The 17,901-nt window shown below is 42.2% G+C and overlaps 1 protein-coding gene across 1 annotated transcript in view; it reads left to right on the top strand.

The window, feature by feature from the left end:
- bmp6 (bone morphogenetic protein 6) overlaps positions 1 to 17,901 on the top strand; it is a 66,312-nt gene that overhangs the window by 25,946 nt on the left and 22,465 nt on the right. The window contains exons 2-3 of the mRNA XM_007903413.2: positions 8,540 to 8,732; positions 13,644 to 13,792. Coding sequence (XP_007901604.2) covers positions 8,540 to 8,732; positions 13,644 to 13,792 — 342 coding nt within the window. The remainder of the gene's footprint in view (positions 1 to 8,539; positions 8,733 to 13,643; positions 13,793 to 17,901) is intronic.

The following is a 17,901-nucleotide window of genomic DNA, read 5'->3' as shown; positions in this document are numbered from 1 at the left end:
AACCAAGTTGGAAAAATCACGGCACCGATGATTGATCTACTCCCCCTAAATCTTACCAAGAAGCAAGGCTAGCTGGTCTGTCATCAACAGCCCCAAGAAATACTGTAGATCTGACTAGCTCAGGTATTGGACTACTTTCACCACCACAGAAAATTGACTCGATTCCATTACAATTGTCTTGGAGCCAAGTTTGCTTCAAAGGTATTCCACTTACCAACGGGGTCAGAGAACCAACAAATTGGATGCAACGGGTTGTTTTTTATGTGAAATATTGTCTTTAATTCTTGATTGTAATGTAGGATTTGGTCAATGTCTTGCATATAGAATAAATGCTCTCTGTCTTTACCACGCAATGTTAAACTAATCTTGTATTTGGGAGAGGAGTAAAATACAGAGATCTGTTCTAAAAGTATTTTATATTCAGCCACTATGGCTCTGGATCTCTCGTACTCCTTGCCTCAATCCCTCTATCTTGCTCCCTCTTTGTCTTCAGATCAAACCTAAAGATTTTCTTTGTCGACTGTGCCTTTGGTCACCTCTCCTCCCTTTCCGGAAGCATCAAGCAATGCTGTTAAGTGCTTTGAGACGCTATCCGCATCAAGAGTACAATATAATGCAAGCTATTAATCTTTCTTGTGATGCATCTTTGTCCTGATTGGATCTTAAGGTTTGGTCGGTGTCTTATATGTGGAATAAATGCTCCCCGTCTTTCTCTCTCTCTCAACTAATCTTGTATCTGGTAGGAGAGTAAAATGCAGAGGTCTGTTCTAAATTTATCTTGCATTCTCCCCCATCCTATTGAGGTTTTTCCAGGAAACTCTTCATTTTATATTGTCTTATTTATAGGGCTTTGAGGGGCCCCTGTGAGTGAACATAAAATTTTAACCAGATAAGAGTTGGACATGATGTATGAATGTCTTACCAGCCAATAACGTACTAAGGATGTGACCTAATATCTGTAACTCCATGAACATGCTTCTCCAGCAGGGACCCTTGATTTTATGAATATCATAAAGTTACTTCAAAGTTCCACAGCCTTGCAAAAATGTTTTATCAGGCTTGTGCTAAAAACAAAGTATAATGTTGGTCTTGTCCCTAACAAGCCCTTTCCCTGGTTTACATTGGGCTGTAAACGTCAGTTGCTTCCAAAGAGGAGACTCCACAAATGCATGCCAGCTGAGTCAGGGTTGTGTCCACTTCAAAAATCCCCATTCGCTGCCTGGGACCAAGCTTGATATCTTTTGATCCTTCAAAAATCCCTTCTTTAGTTGAAACCCTGCAGGTTGACTTTGGCCTGATTAAAGTTCAAAAAGTTTTCTTCTCAATAAAAGTTTGTAATAATAAATATTAACTTTATGGTGGGAGGATGCCTCAAACACTTTCCAGGAATTCAATGTAAAGTGCAGTTTTCAATGTTCAAGCACTCTGAGTTGCTGTCCGGCATGGAGGGCGCTATATAAATCCAAGTTGTTGTTGTTGTAGTCACCGTATTTTGGAGGTAGCCATGCAGCGCAATGCTGTTCTGCTACTGGTTGGTCTTGTCTGGTACCCAGTGACAAAATACTTTGCTACTGTCTTCACCTTAGAAGACACTGAAAATCTACCAAGAATAGAGGGGAACCAAGAAGAAAATGTTAGCGAGCAACTTGGAGCAATTAATATTAGTAAAGAAATGGTTTTAGGTAAATTATCAGGTCTTAAAACTGATAAATCTCCTGGACCTGATGGCCTACATCCTAGGGTTTTAAAAGAGGTGGCTACTGAGATAGTGGATGGCTTGTCTTTGATCTTCCAAAATTCTCTGGATTCTGGAACGGTTCCAATTGATTGGAAGATTGCAAACGTGACACCACTATTTAAGAAGGGTGGGAGAGAAAAGATGGGGAGCTATAGACCAGTTAGTCTGACTTCAGTAGTAGGGAAAATTCTTGAGTCCTTAATTAAGGATGTCGTTATGGGAATCCTGGAAGACCATAACAAGATTAGGCAGTCAACATGGCTTTACAAAAGGGAAGTCATGCTTAACTAATCTTTTAGAGTTTTTTGAAGATGTATCTAGCAGGTTAGATAGGGGGGAACCAGTAGATGTAGTATATTTAGATTTTAAGAAGGCATTTGACAAAGTGCCACACAAAAGGCTATTGCACAAGGTTAAGGCCCATGGGATTAATGGGAACATATTAGCATGGATTGAAGAGTGGCTAACGGGTAGAAAACAGAGAGTAGGGATAAATGGGTCATTCTCGAATTGGCAGGATGTGACTAGTGGAGTGCCACAAGGATCAGTGCTTGGGCCTCAGCTATTTACAATTACAATTGATCTAGACGAGGACATTGAATGTAACACATCTAAATTCGCAGATGACACTAAACTAGGTGGGAGAATAAGCTCTGAGGATGATGCAAAAAGATTGCAACGGGATATAGATAGGCTAGGGGAGTGGGCGAGTAGGTGGCAGATGGAATTTAATGTGGGGAAGTGTGAAGTTATTCACCAAGGTAGAAAAAATAGAAAAACAAATTATTTTCGAGAGGGGGAGAGATTAGATAGTGTTAGTGTGCAGAGGGATTTGGGTGTCCTTGTACACCAGTCTCAAAAAGTTAGTTTGCAGGTGCAGCAAGCAACTAAGAAGGCGAACGGCATGTTAGCGTTCATTGCAAAAGGTTTAGAGTACAAGAGTAGGCAAGTCTTGCTGCAACTATATAGGGCCTTGGTGAGACCGCACCTAGAGTATTGTGTGCAGTTTTGGTCTCCTTATTTAAAAAAGGACATACTTGCCCTAGAGGGGGTGCAGCGTAGATTCACTCGGTTAGTTCCTGGGATGAGGGGACTGACCTATGAGGATAGGCTGAATAAACTAGGGCTGTATTCTCTAGAGTACAGAAGATTTAAGGGAGATCTTATTGAAACATATAAGATTCTTAAAGGGCTGGATAAAGTAGACACTGAGGGACTGGTAGGAGAATCTATAACCAGGGGTCACAGTCTTAAAATTAAGGGTCAGCCTTTTAGAACAGAGTTGAGGAAACATTTCTTCACTCAGAGGGTAGTGAATTTATGGAATTCACTACCCCAGAAGGGCTGTAGATGCTCAGTCCTTGAACATCTTCAAGGCTGAGACTGATAGATTTTTAAAAAACAGAGGCATTAGGGGATATGGGGATAGGGCTGGTAATTAGAGTTAGGTCAGAAGATCAGCCATGATCTTATCGAATGGCGGGGCAGGCTCGAGGGGCCGAATGGCCTACTCCTAATTCTTATGTTCAATGCTGGGTGCAGTCTGTCCCCTGAGGTCTATCTCCAATGCAGTGCCCACTTGTTAATGTCTCTCTTCTACATGTGCTGTTAGTGTAAACCTTGGTGGTACATAACACTCTTGATCTGTTTGGTGTACATTTTGTTTAACTAACAAACCTATTTTGTTATTTAAACAAGATGTACAGCAAAGGGAAAATGGTTTCCTGACTACCTCATTGCCTTCAGTAGGGAGTCAGAAAGTAATTTAATTGTTTATTGCTTTTTGGTGCTAAATTTCATAGTGTTACTTGAAAGGGACAAATGTTACAAGTTAATCACTATTATAACAGATTTTCCAAAGCAGTTTACATCCAAAAAACAGGGATCCAACCAGTTGGAATTTCACATCAACCAGTTGGAATTTCACACTTGTGTCCCTTTGAGTCTAAAGAAACTGGATGTCTGGGAGCAGATTCTATTTCTAAGGAATGCTTTAATTGAGGTTGGCTGTTTTCAAAATGAAGTTGGTGAAATTTGAGCAAATGTGTTAGTTCAAAGTTTGGCATTTTCTGGTGTCCTGCTTGAGGTGTCGGACTTTCCAAGGAGATAGTAATCGTTGCATTTGATATAGCGCTTTATCCCGTCTTCAAGATATCTCCAAGTGCTTCACAGAATATACTGCAAAGTGAATTGACTGTATTTTGTGGGCAAAACGTGGCAGCCAATTGCGTACAGCAGTATCCCACAGAGTCGTGGATTGAGTGACCAATTTATTATTCTTTTTTGAAGGAATTATTAGGCCCGGAAAAGCGATCTGCCAATCGACTAACAACTAGGTTCCTATTTACTGCCAGGTAAACAGGCTTGTGGAGTAAGGAAACTTGCCCAACATTCTGCCCTGAACTTAAACCCAGGTCTCTCGCTTGCAAGGTGAGCGCTCTATCCCCTGAGCTACAGGAGATGAGCATGGGCTGTCAAAGTGGCATTCTGCAGAACACTGCTCCTGCAGTGGGCAGCTCTCAAAATGATCCATAGGTCTGCTTTATATGTTGTCAGTGACAGAATTCCCCCAGCACTGGGTTAGAGGGTCACTCTCTAGACTATATAGAGCTGAGAGTGCTTCCAACTGAGACAGGGAAGCATTGATAGGAACTCAATTTTATGTACAGACAAAAAAGGACAACAGAGTAAAATTCATCTTAAAAAAAATTATATAGTGATTTGATGGCGGTCTTCATGCTTATGAAGGGTTATTATAGAGTAAATAGTGATAAGATTATTTCCACTCCTCAGTAAACAGATAACAAAGACTGACGTGTAAGAAGATCCCAAAAAGAATGAAGAAAATGAATCTTCAGACAGAAGGTGGTGGGAATTTGGAATTCTCTGCCACAAACTGAAGCAGTCCATGAATTCTATTAAAATTATAGATGCTTGAAGAGGGAGGATATGAAAAGAATGGCTTGTTTCAGTGCTGTAATCTCTTATTCTGTGCTGTAATCTAGGACATTAGAGAACACTTGGAAGACCATTGACAGGGAAAACAGTTGCATGAAAAGATTGACCTGATCAGTCATTCCTATGATTTAGTACAGATAGACAATCTTACTCAGAGAGGCCAGAAGAATTGACTGAAAAGCCGCAATGCAGTAAGATGTACTTTTCTGAAGGTGGGCTTGAGGCTTATTTTGTTGGAATACTTTGTGCTGAATCTCTTCATGTTGTACATGATACTAGCTATGAGTAGCATTGTGGAAAATAATCTTGAGGATTAATAATCCTGGGATTTAATAGTTGCACCCATTACCACATCAAACAGTGCTTTAGATTGCTTCTGTTAAGTGGTCACTGTACCGTTTTGGGTAAACCTGGCAGCCACAGTATTGTCCTACAAACTGTTATGAAGTGAGATTGTAGGTCAGGACACTGGGAGAAACTTGCTTTGTTTGAACAATGCCACGTGATCTTTAACGTCTTCCTGAACAGGTGGACGGGACCTCGGATGAATAATGTTTTATCAGAAGGCCGGCACTGCCGTCTGATAATGCAGCGCAACCTCTCGCATTGGAACATCTAGACCAGGGATGGCCAACTTGTGGGCTGCATTTCGCATGCATAAAATAGGCAAGTTGGTCATCCCTAGTCTAGACTATGAGCTCAAAGTCTGGATGTAGTGCTTGAACTCAGTATAATCAGACTTCTGAGGTGAGAGTGCTACTGACTGCACTAAACTGACACACCAGGGTTGACCCGTTTGGTGCAGTAGGAAGATTGTGAGGGAGGGGAAAGAATCGCCAGTGAAACTCTGAAAGGGGCATTGGCCTCTCATCTCATTTGGGGGTGGACCTAAGTCAATTTACATGAAAATAAACTTCAAAGAAACTAATGATGACCTAGCTTACTAATATTAACAAGTCATGATTTACATTTTGGAATCCAGTTGCATTAATAAATTAACATGACCTATAAAACACGTATCCTTTGAAGTATTCCTCCATCAATCACACAGTAGCAATGTACAGTATTAAGTACTAAACTCCTCAACCTCCCGGGGCTCTCCCTCAGACTCAGTGTGCAATCTACAGTATAGGGGTCTGATTCAACCCCCAGCTGTCCTTCCTCCCCCACATCCAGTCGCTGACCAGGACCGCCTTCTTCCACCTACGCCTTCATGCACGCATTTGTCACCTTCTGCTTGGATTACTCCAACCCACTCCTCGCCAGCCTCCCCAGCTCCACTATTCAAAAGATCCAGCTCATTCAAAACTCTGCTGCCCGCATACTGACCAAACTCTGTACCCACATCTCACCGGTTCTGACCAGGCTCCACTGGCTCCCCATCACCAAATGGATCAAGTTCAAGATACTTACACTCATGTTCAAATCCATTCACTCCCTGGCACCTATCTACCTCTTCAACCTCCTCACTCCCCAATCCACCGGCCTCCTGCTTATCAGTCACACCCTCCTCCCCACCATCGAAGGCTGTGCTTTCAGCCACTAATCCCCAAAACTCTTGAACACTCTTTCTCAATCCCTCTGCCTTGTCCCCTCTCTCCCCCTTTTCAAGTCCCACTTGAAAACTTTCCTCTTTACCGTGCTTATGTCCATCTCTCCCCACCCTGGCTCGGAGTCAGGCTCCACCACTGTTTAGCACTTTGAGACACTGCCCTGCGTGGAGGGCACTATATAAGTGCAAGTTGTTGTTGTTAAGATTCATATTTAGGAAAGGGGATTTTCCCTTTCCATCCTAAACCATTAATCTGTGAAATAAATCTGAAGGATTTTAATTCTAGTAAATATTATTTAATGGAGATGGTTTTAAATAGATTTGACACGATGTACTGCCCAAACTGTTCAACTGCAAAGACAAAATCTTATGTGCTGCAGTTTTACTGGGTTGTCCTTTAAATTTTAGAAGATGTTAATGATTTTGTGTCTGAAAGCTTAAATGCTGTACAGATGAAGCTAAAATGGTTGCCAGCTCCGCTAAGTTTTTTTTTATTTAGTTCACTTTAATGGGAGGGAAGAAAATCCTGCTTTTTGTCAACCAGGAGCTCAGATAAGAAGGTGAAGTGTGTGTCTATGATTTGTTGTGAGTAAATTTGCTAGAGATAATAAAGCGAGCTTCAGACTGTGCTCGAGATTTCAAAAATTTCTAGGTTGGTTTATTTTTAAGAAAAGGTGAGGAATTGTATGACCCGAAGATGTGACAGAATGTGCACATGTGCTAAACCTTTTGCACACAAAATATATACGGTCAATTCACCTTACAGTCTATTCTGTGAAGTGCTTTGAGACGTCGAAGACATGAAAAGCGCTATATCAAATGCAAGGATTATTATTATTACCTCACTGCTTTAGGCTTGAAATTTCTTGGAAGTTTATGTTGAATAGCGGAGCTTGGTACCCTTTTATCTTTAGCTGCTTCTACTGATCTTTGAGGTGGGAAAACCAGACGTGTCTTTAAGGTAATTAGTTGAGCCTGGTCAGGATCCTTTCTTCTACCTCATTCCCCGTCCCACGTCCAAGAACCTAACCAAAGCTAGAAATTTTTAAAAACTACTGTCTAAGTGTTGAATGAAACTAGCCAGTAGCTACTCACCTACTATCTTTTAATGCTTCCCTAATATTTAGGTTAGCCATGGAGGTGTTGAGTGTATCAGTTTCCATAAACTCTGGCAATAATCACATACACATCCTTAACTTTGAGAAGCTCACATAGCTTGCTCAGAAAATTTCTCCGTGAATGAACACTCCCTTTATATGGCATTCAGGATTCTTCATTCACAATGCATTTTTGGTCAAGTTTCCTGAGAATTTTATTTTAAATTCCAGTTGAATGTGGCAAAGGAGCAAGTCTTATGATATCAAATTTTAAAGATTGTGGAAAAACAGCTTTTAAATTAAGACTCCATTGAAGAATATTCCACAATTTTCTACACTCTTGCATTTTAAGACAGAATGGCCTTTCAGGTTAAGACGAGGTGGCATTTTGAGCCTCAGGTGGTGCATATTTCCACAAAGTCACCAGGAAAATGCAAATTGTTTTATTAACATAGATACAGTATGTTGGTATTTTGGCATGAATACCTTGAGGCTACCTTCTGGGTTCTTTAAATGTAGATAAGGGAAACAGAAAGAAAATGCACTTTTGTTTTGTGTTTTTTTAAAAGGGGGGGGTTTTAACCGGAGTGGGGGCGGGTGGGGGGAGATGGTGGGTGGGTTGAGGTGGGGACATGAAGCATCACCCACACGATCTACCATGCGACCAAGAGCCCCTTCCCCAGTAGCTTTTCCCGCAAACACACGTAACCATTAGGTCAGTATTCCCTTGGGTCTTGGCTAGGTGGCTTAACAGTGATCTGTGATGGGAGAACAGGTGGCAAAGAACATGTAAATCCAGGACAGTAATACAAGGGAGGAGAAGGGGGTTGATGCTGGGGATGTTTTCCCCCCTTGTTGCTAGGCTGGGTGATATAATGGAGGCTGTGTGTCTTTCTGCTGTAAGCTGGTACAGCTGTTACTACACAGATGAGGTCAGATTTACTGAATGAGCTGTCTATACTAATGCACAAAAGCCACCTGGCTGGATCCTTGATGTGCCCAGTGAGTTGCGTGTATCAGGGATACAGTGGTGCAGCTCAGTAAATACTAATGCGTGTCAGCGGTTCCAGAGATGGACTGTTCTCTCTCTTGGGAGTTTTTTTTCCCCTTTAAGTGGGGTGCTGTGAAATGTTCTTTGATTGAGTAGGTTTTAGGACTTGCTGACAAGATTCCAAATCTCTTTGTATTTGGCAGTTGAATACGACGCAGGATTTTCTCACTACCAACGGCATCACAAGGAATACAAATTTAACCTGTCGCGGATTCCAGAGGGCGAGGCCGTCACAGCCGCAGAATTCCGTATCTACAAGGACTGGGTCAGAGGTCGCTTTGAGAATGAAACCTTTGAGGTGCGCATCTTCCAGGTGCTGCATCGACATGTAAACAGGTGAGAGACAGCCTGGTGTTTAGACAATAATTTGTTGTATTTGCTTCCCACTCCTCCCCCCGCCTCACCCAACCCTTCTGTTTGGTGTCACCTGGTATCGTAAGTCTTTCTCATTCAAGAGGATTTGCTGCTCTTGGTTTTCCCACCAGTGACTCTCTAATGCCCTATTGGGTAAAGTTACTGCCTAGGACAGCATTGAGACATACAGATAGGACAATAACGTTGTAGAATTGAATCCTGGTCTGTGTTGAGTTCACCTGATCTCAGCCAAGGTAGCATTTGGTTTCCTCCTTGAGGGGAAATTGAAGACAGGCAGATAGAGCCTCAGCTTAATGTTTTATCCACAGTCAAGTAGCCAGTTGGATTCAAAGGACAACACTCCTGGAATACAACACTTCCCAGCTTTCCATTGACACACTTAACGAAAGTACTGGAGCCCATTTAAAGAGTAACTTTGAATTTAAAAAAAACTACATATTGCTATGTGTTCAGTTTATTTTGTATTGAATTGTAGCTTGATGTAGGTATGGGGGACAGTCGGGTGGGGATTCTGGAGGGATGAAATCAGGTGGGCTGCAAGATGGGTACAGTGCGGTGGACAGAGAGAGGTTAACAATGTCTGTTAGTGGGGGGCAAGGAGGTGGATTTGGAGGATAGGGGTGGGGATGGGGTCAAGGAAGCAGATGCTGTATAAGGGAACCTGCTTAAGGGAACATTGCTGTACACAAGTTGGCTACAGTGTTCATCTACAAAATACAGAATCAGTAAACTTTTGGACCCTCATGCTCCTGTGAGCACATTGAGACTTCCTCCTTATCTGAAAAACACTACATCAAATGCAAGTATTATTATTATAGTATTAATAATAGTTTTAAATGAGATGAGGGTACAACGATTTTCCAATTAGTTTATTTTTATTTTCTGTTTTAGGTTAAAGAAATCATAACCTAACCTTAACTTCCTTGACAAACTAGTCACACATTGAACAGGATTTGACTGTCGTGAATAGATAAAGTTTTAAGTATGTGGGTAACTTTATTTAAACAGTGGGAAGTATAGATCTGCGATTGACTGCTCAGACAGCTTTATCTGACCAGTTTCCTCAGATTGGTGCTGAGAAGTTAATCACCATTACAACAGGTCAAAGTGTAGTTTAGTTCTCAGTTCACTGAGTAGCAACTCAGTAGCTGATATTGCCTCTGGGCGTTGTGTTAGTGCATGGATCTAATGCATCCACCCTTATGATGTTTTCAAAGGTTATGAATAATCTAATTTCATGCTTAATTGGAGAGAAACAAATAGGCATTTTGTAGGTTGCCAAATACACACAATAGATGGTATTATGTTAGTATTAAATCATGTGTTCCTTTTTTTTTCCTTTCACAAGCAAACTTTGAATTGTCCCTTATATGAAGTGCCGAAACACTACTGTCTTCATAAGTAATTACTATGGGAAGCATAACGTCAAGAGACATGCTATATCCTGTTGGGTCCTATGAATGAAAAAGCACTATTTTTAATAATGATTGCCATTATTTTTAATAAAGGTTAAATGCATCACTAACAGTTTCAACTCCAGTTTTCCTTTTTTTTCTCAAATGTAAGAGCTCCTATTGTCAACAACTAGATCTGAGTAAATGGGAGTAGCTTGTGAAAATAGGGTATGTACTGAAATAGCTTGTACTGAAACATAGATGAAAAGGGTGAGGTCTGCTGCCGATAAGCACTGACTAGACCACTTGGAAACACCCCATTAATTACACATTTTAAAAGTGAGTCATAGGAGCGTTGGGACTGTGTTACAGTGTGAGGTTTTGTGCTATTATTGGGGTGGATTTGTGGCTTAGTGCTTTTGCTGTCGATAACATCAAAACAAATATGGGAAATGCCGGTGAGAAATTCCACCTGCGTCTGGAGTTGCTCTGTTTTATGACGCATTCTGATGTGTCCAGAATTTGGCAAATTGTCAAATTCAATCTGAATTTTGAAGTTTTATTTCTGTAGTTCTTAAAAGAAGTGTGCAGAAAGAAAAGGGAGGTGACCATAGATGTGGTCTGCCAGGTAAGGTTTCACGGTTTTTAAATAAAAGCAAATAGAAAGGGCCTGGCCAAAATTGGCAAATTAAGCTTATTGTGGTTAAGGATGTGAGCCAAGTGATGGATGTGCCAAGTTTTGTGCAGGTGAGGACGTGGGTCATGTTTTGGGTAAGTTGGATCTTATGGATGGTTGAACTACGGAGACTGACAAGAAATGCATTTGAAAATTCGATGTGGGAGGTAACAAAGGCATGAATGAGGATTTTGGAGGCATTTGGTGAGATAGAGACAGAGGTGGGCAATGTGGTGGAGGTGAAGAAAGCTCTTTTGGAAATTTTGTGTAGAAACTTACCCCCAATGTATGCCGATATATCATGCAAGTGAGGAAGAGGAGGGAACCCAGGATAAATCCCAGTGGTATGCTGCAGGTGATTGTATGGAGGTAGGAGGCGAAGCCATTGAAGGAAAAGTGGAAACGATGGGAAATTTAGGATTAGGACCAGGAGAGTGCAGTCCCACAAGGGACGAAGAGAAGATCAAGTAAGAGAGTGGTCGTCAGTGTTGAAGACAGTAGAGGTCAAGAAGACACACAAAGTATACCCCTGAGCGTGGCTGATTTACTTCCATCATGGGTGGTAATGAGTACTTCAGTTGAGCTGGTCTTGCCTTGTTGAGCTGTGTTTCCTCCATGACCTTTAGATAGAGGACTTCACTGACTTCTCCCTCTAGTGGCCTGTTTAAATATTGGTGAGTCTTATTGTGTGTACAGGTGAGAGCTCACACTATCAATTGAGAAATAATTTGTACTCCAAGGACATAAAGATGTGAGTTCATAGTCTAGTATTGATTCTGGAATAAATGCTTGATTTTAAGTTAATGCTGCCATTAAAACCTCCACCGAATCTGAGATGGCAGCAATATTTCACTTTCTAACTGCATTGAAATTTTGGTCCTGCCTAAGTGCAATGATTCTTTGTTTACACCTTGCCAAAAAGCTGAATACTGTGTCATCCATATCTACCCTAAGTCAGAGAACCTGGAGTTCCCATTTAGTGTGCTTTTCTGTACTTTCTATTTTATGACTTGAACTTTAACCACCTGTATCCATCCATTTCAGCGCCTTGGGACGTCCTCCCAATGTGAAAGGCACTATACAAATGTAATTTGTTGTTGTTATCTGGTGATTTTATATACTGGTTTAATTTGTCAAACTGAAGTGCTTGGAGTTAATGGTTGCCACCTTCACCTACAAATAGTTGCTACACTTTGCAGTATATGCTGATAAATGCCTTGAGACATCCTCCTGACATGAAAAGCGCTATATAAAATGTAAGGATAATTATTATTGACGATCATCCGCAGCCCAATATTTTGGGCCCAGTTACGCAGTTGTGTAGGGAGTGAAAGCAATGGGGAGTAACAGGGAACAGTGTTGGTATGTTTCCAGAGCAAGTAGTGTGTCTGCATAGTGGTGAGTACTCCTGTCATTTGCTCATCCCTCCACCCAACTCCAGCACCTGCTGCCTCCACTCGGCTAGCTCCGGCCTCCTATTTGTCCCTCGTCTCCTCCGCTCCACCATCGGCGACTGTATTTTCAGCCACTAGACCCCAAAGTGCAATCTCTCAATCTCTCTGCTTTGCCCCCATTCTCCTCACTTTCAAACCCCACCTAAAGACCTTCCTTTTTGATTGTGCTTACAGTCATCTCCCCCAGGCTTGGGGTCAGACTCCCTGTCTGCAGCTCCAGGATACTAGCCCGTGTGCAGGGAGCTATATAAGTGCAAGTTGTTGTAGCTCATGCTTTTGGTAATGCTGAGATCACCAGTATATGTGCAGAGGTCTGAGAGTTTAATGGATAACTTGCCAATGTTTGATGCATCATGTGATAATCGATTGAGCAATTTGTTTCTCCAATGGTATGCAATTTAAAATTGTTACGTCTTTCAAGGGAAACTTGTACTTGAAGATTTACAGAATTGAAATGCCATAATTAATTTATATTGGGATGAATGTTTGATTTTAACATTGCAACTTCTGTTTTTTACCCTCAGAGTAATAATTTAAAGAAACACAAGTCTTATAGACATTTGAGTACCTAATGCCAACTAATTAGAGTTGTACTTGTGAATATAATTCCAGTACATGTCAGCTTGGCTCAGTTGGTGGCACTCTCGCCTCTGGGTCAGAAGGTTGTAAATTCTGAATGTGATCTCACAGTTTAGGCTGAACTGCAGTGCAGTACTGGAACAAAACTGCATTTTGGAAATACCATCCTTTGGTTGAGAAATTAAAAAAAACAAAGTTCTGTTCAGATGAATATTACAGATTCTGCGACATTGTTTGAAATGAGGACGTTTCTTCTGAGCCCCTGGTCAATAATTCTCCAGATACATTGATTACTCACCTTTATGCCTGTTTGTAGAATTTTCCTGGGGACAAAATGGATGCCTACATTATCACGGAGTGTCAGTAATTACTACAAAGTGCTTGGAGGCACTTTGCCAATGTAGGTGCCATAAAATTGCAATTTTTTTTCTCTCCAAATAACTGGTAAGCCAGGTGTCTGACATATGCTGAAACACATCACCATGCTTAAGACTAGACTGAAAGTTCCATAAGAAAGTCGTAAGGATTTTAAATCGATTACCATTGGAGAAACAAATTGCTTCTGTGAAAGCCAGACTCAATTGAGTCTATTTTCTTTTCCAATATACAATGTTCATTGCACTTCTTAGAGCAGAATAGCAAGGGATAATGCACAATATGGTAATTCCCCCTTCTTCTAATATGATGAGAATAAAATGTTCAACACTTTCAAGTGTAACTTAAGCGTTTTTTGCTTTAACATGATGTATTTTGTCATTCCCTTTGACAGAGATGCTGATCTGTTCCTGCTGGACACGAGGACAGTTTGGGCCTCAGAAGATGGCTGGCTTGTTTTTGACATCACTGCCACTAGCAACTTATGGGTGATGAACCCCCAGTACAACCTTGGGCTCGAGCTGTGTGTGGACACCATTGATGGTAGGTAAACTTGAGCAGTAACACTACTTGCATACATGTCAGATTTCATGGTAATACTTGCTTATGTCCATTAAAAATTCCCTCCTGGAATGGGAGGTATTTTGTGTGTGTGTATGCTGAATAGTTATTTTATATATTGAAGATGGCAGATGTACATGGAGTATTATTTGATTGTTCATATACCATTGTTAAGTTGAGCATACCCATTGTGTGAAACACAACAACAAAATTACATTTGTATAGCGCCTTTCACATCGGGAGAACGTCCCAAGGTGCTGGACAGACAGTTACAGACCCGAGCTGAGGGTTGGGGTGGGGGAGGGGGGGAGGGCGGGGGGGTAAACCGGGAGATCAAAAGCGCAGTCGAAGAGGTGGGTCTTGAAGGTGGTGATGGAGAGGGCGAGATGGAGGAACTGCAGGATGGAGTTCCAGAGGGTGGGGGCAGAGTGGCGGAAGGCCCGCCCGCCGATAGTGGGGCGAGCAAGGCGGGGGATATGAAGCAGGCCGAAGCCTGCTGAGCGGAGAGAGCGAACAGCGTGGTAGGGGGTTAGGAGGTCGGAGAGGTAGGGAGGAGCAAGACCATGGACAGAGTTGAAGGTGAGGACCAGGATCTTGAACTGTATCCTCTGTGATGGGACGCCAGTGGAGTTGGGCAAGGATGGGGGTGATAGGGTCATGGAGCCTGGTGCAGGAGAGGACATGGGCTGCAGAGTTCTGGATGATCTGCAGCCTGTGGAGAGAGGAGTTGGGGAGTTTGGTAGTCTAGCCTTCATGTAATGAAGGCGTGTATGAGGGTTTCGGTGGCCTGCGGTGTGAGACAGTGTTGAAGCCAGGCGACGTTGCGTAAGTGGGCGAAGACAGATCGGATCATGGTTCAGATGTGGAGTGGGAAGTATAGTTGAAGGTCTGACTCTAAGGTTCCGGACTGGCTTAGCAACGTGGAGTGTGCAACCATGGATGGTGATGCTGTCAGCGCCTGAGGTGTGGAGGCGCTGACAGGAGCCAATCAGGAGAGCCTCGGTCTTGTTGATGTTCAACTGAAAACAGTTAGCTCTCATCCAGGACTTGATGTCTGACAGACATTCTGTCAGGACAGAAGTAGTCCCCGAGTTCAGGGCGGAGGCAGAGAGGTATAGTTGGGTGTCATCTGCATACATGTGGAAGTTGACCCCATATCTGCGGATGATGTCACCAAAAGGGAGCATATAGATGTTGAAGAGGAGGGGACAAAGTACAGAACCCTGAGGAACGACGCACGAGACGGTCCGGGGGCTAGAGGAGAAGCTCTTTGAGGAGATGAAGTGCAGGCGGTGTGAGAGATGTGAGAATACTTTGTGCCTCAAGGATATGTTATCATTATGATAAGAGAGTTTCTCCCCATGTCCTGACCAGCAATTCCCTAGGTAATATTGGTGCAAACCCTCGACTGTCCAGGACCTCTGGATGTCCTCCCAATGTGAAAGGTGCTACAGGTGCTCAAGCTCTTGAGTACATTTTTTAAAAATAACAAATCCATGCCAATTCCAGATTTCGTAAGTCTGACTCAAATGCAGTAAAAAAAAAGTTGTAATTGGAAACGCGAGTGTTCCAATTTATTGTTCACTTCATGGTTGTTTATGGAACACTGTTGTGTGCAAATTGGCTGCCATGTTTGCCTACAAATAGTCACTACGCTTTACAGTAAATCCTGTGAAGTGCTTTGAGACATCTTCCTGATGTGAAAGTCACTATTGCCAATGAAGGATTATTATTATGTAACACAGCTATGTTGTGTATATTTTTAGCTTATTCTCTTCAGTCTGCATTTGTGCTGCTCCATAAGTAAGCTTTTCTTTTGACAGTGAAGCTTCTGTCTGTATGATATGTAAATTTAAGTTATTTGCAGCTCAATCACTTGACTACTTTTTTTTAACGTAACAAATCCATGCCAATTCCTGCTTTTGTAAGTCTGACTCAAATGCAGAAAAAAATTGTAGCTGGAGACGTCAGTGCTCTTCATAGGTTACAGCTTCCCATTGTCCAAGTTTGACCAGAATGAGACCCCAATTGCTGAATAAGCTTGTGAAATCTTGAATCACTGAGGAACTTGACTTCCTTCGTGGTTAAGCCCAAGAATTGCGCTGTTGATCTGCAGCTTTTCCTTCTCCCACTTCTACACTTGGAAGCATTGGAAAGCAGAGGAATTGGCCAAAACTCTTAGAGACCAAAGTCTGCATTTTTATTTATTTTGTCATAACTTTCTGGAAAGTATGCCACCAAACCCCTAAAATGTCATCTGAATCAATAGTTCTTTAAAAACCAAAGCTTTCCAAACTTACCAACATGTTTGTCTTCAGTCTTGGGAGGGAGGCTGCTGAACGTAGTTACAGGATGAGATTAGTGCAGGACAAAACAGTGTCACTTTAAACAATGAGGGTCTCCTTCAGACCTCTTGCTCTCCCAAACGGAGTGAAGCTTTTGCTGAACTTGACTCCCCCCACCCCCGGGGATAGCAGTCCACGAGTACCTCGCTCAAATGGATGTTCTTTATCCATGACCATAGGCAGAGAGGATCGAAGGGCTGTACAAATTCTGATTGTGTCCCAGCCTGCCTGTCACGAGCTTTCCAGCAGTTGCAACCTGGAATCAGAATAAGCTACAAGGGTATGGAGTAATGGGACCATAAGGATTGCTCTTTAAAAGTCCTGGGACAAACACGATAATAATAATAATCCTTGCATTTGATATAGCGCTTTTCACGTCGGGAGGACGTCCCAAAGCGCTTCACAGAACACACTGTAAAGTGAATTGACTGTATATTTGTGGGCGAACGCGGCAGCCAATTGCGCACATCAATGTCCCACAAACAGTCTTAGATTGAAAATGACCAATTTATTATTGTTTTGTTTTTTTGGAGGGATTATTATTAGGCTCTGTGTGGAGTAAGGAAACTTGCCCAAGGTTTCGCCCTGCCTGGAATTGAACTCAGGTCTCTCGCTTGCAAAGCGAGTGCTCTAATCACTGAGCCCAGCTACGATGGGCCCAATGGCCTCCTTCTATGCTGTATATTTCTATGCTCCTATGGGAGCCCTGAACTTTTGCTCTTCTCCTCTTCCTTAGGCTTGGGACAGCAAGGTGTATTGTAATTTTCCCCCCATTGATACTCTGGGTTACAATTTGCATATACTGTTCAGACCAGAGTTTGAACCTGGGATATTTCTCATCTTTATTGCTCATTACAGCATTGCAGTGTATTTATCCACTGAGTAATTGGGGAATATAGGGCATTGGCAGCATAGTGGAGATTCTTCCTCCTCGATTACCTGATGTACATTTAGCAGGAGTTGCAAGAGTCAGTGCTGTGAGGCTGAGAAAAAGTAAGTTATGTTCCTACACTGCTGTGGCTTGAAAGACTAATAGTTTCAGGAAAACACTTAAAAAAAACACTGCTTATATGATCATTAGGGCACTATGCCCATGGGACACAAGCCATAGACCTAAAACGTGTTTGGTTCCACATAGGCATCAAGCAGAACAATCAAGGTTTTATAGTTCCAGATGGTTGGCACATGTTGCCAATGCATGCTGCCCTTTGGCGTAGTCTCAAACCATTAAAGGGGAACTTGCATCTAAAGGAGAAGTTTTCGTCCAAAGTGCTCCCACTGGAAATAGAAAAAAAATCTATAGACCAATGCTCAGGCTCTACTGAGCTTTCTTGGTGTTGGACAGTTTCAGATTGGCTCTCAGCCAAAGCTCTTGCTCCCCCACTAAATCCATGCTGATGTCTCCTTGAAATTAGTTGTGGAGTAATGTGGTGAGGGAGGAGGCAAGTCCTGGGTTCATCCTTAAAGGAAAAATGTTAATTTGAGTAATTGTACAAAGGCACTCTACCTTTGGATTTTGGCTCCCTTTTGAAGTTTATTGCTTCACTCTTTACTAACTCGTGAGCCATTACCTCCTGTTGGTTGGTCCTTAAGGTGCTTTTTCTCTAATGCCAGAAATTTGTGCTAAACTCTGAATGTCCCTGAAGAAACATCATCTAGATTCCAGACTTTTATCAGACCCAGTATCCCATCTACAGAAAGTTTCACAGGTCCTACATTGGTGCCATCTGTCCAGCTAGTTCACAA

The sequence above is a fragment of the Callorhinchus milii genome, unplaced genomic scaffold, assembly GCF_018977255.1.
Source record: "Callorhinchus milii isolate IMCB2004 unplaced genomic scaffold, IMCB_Cmil_1.0 Scaffold2, whole genome shotgun sequence".
NCBI lineage: Eukaryota > Metazoa > Chordata > Chondrichthyes > Chimaeriformes > Callorhinchidae > Callorhinchus > Callorhinchus milii.
Note: the sequence above shows the minus strand (reverse complement) of the source record. Positions and strands in the feature narration are given on the sequence as shown.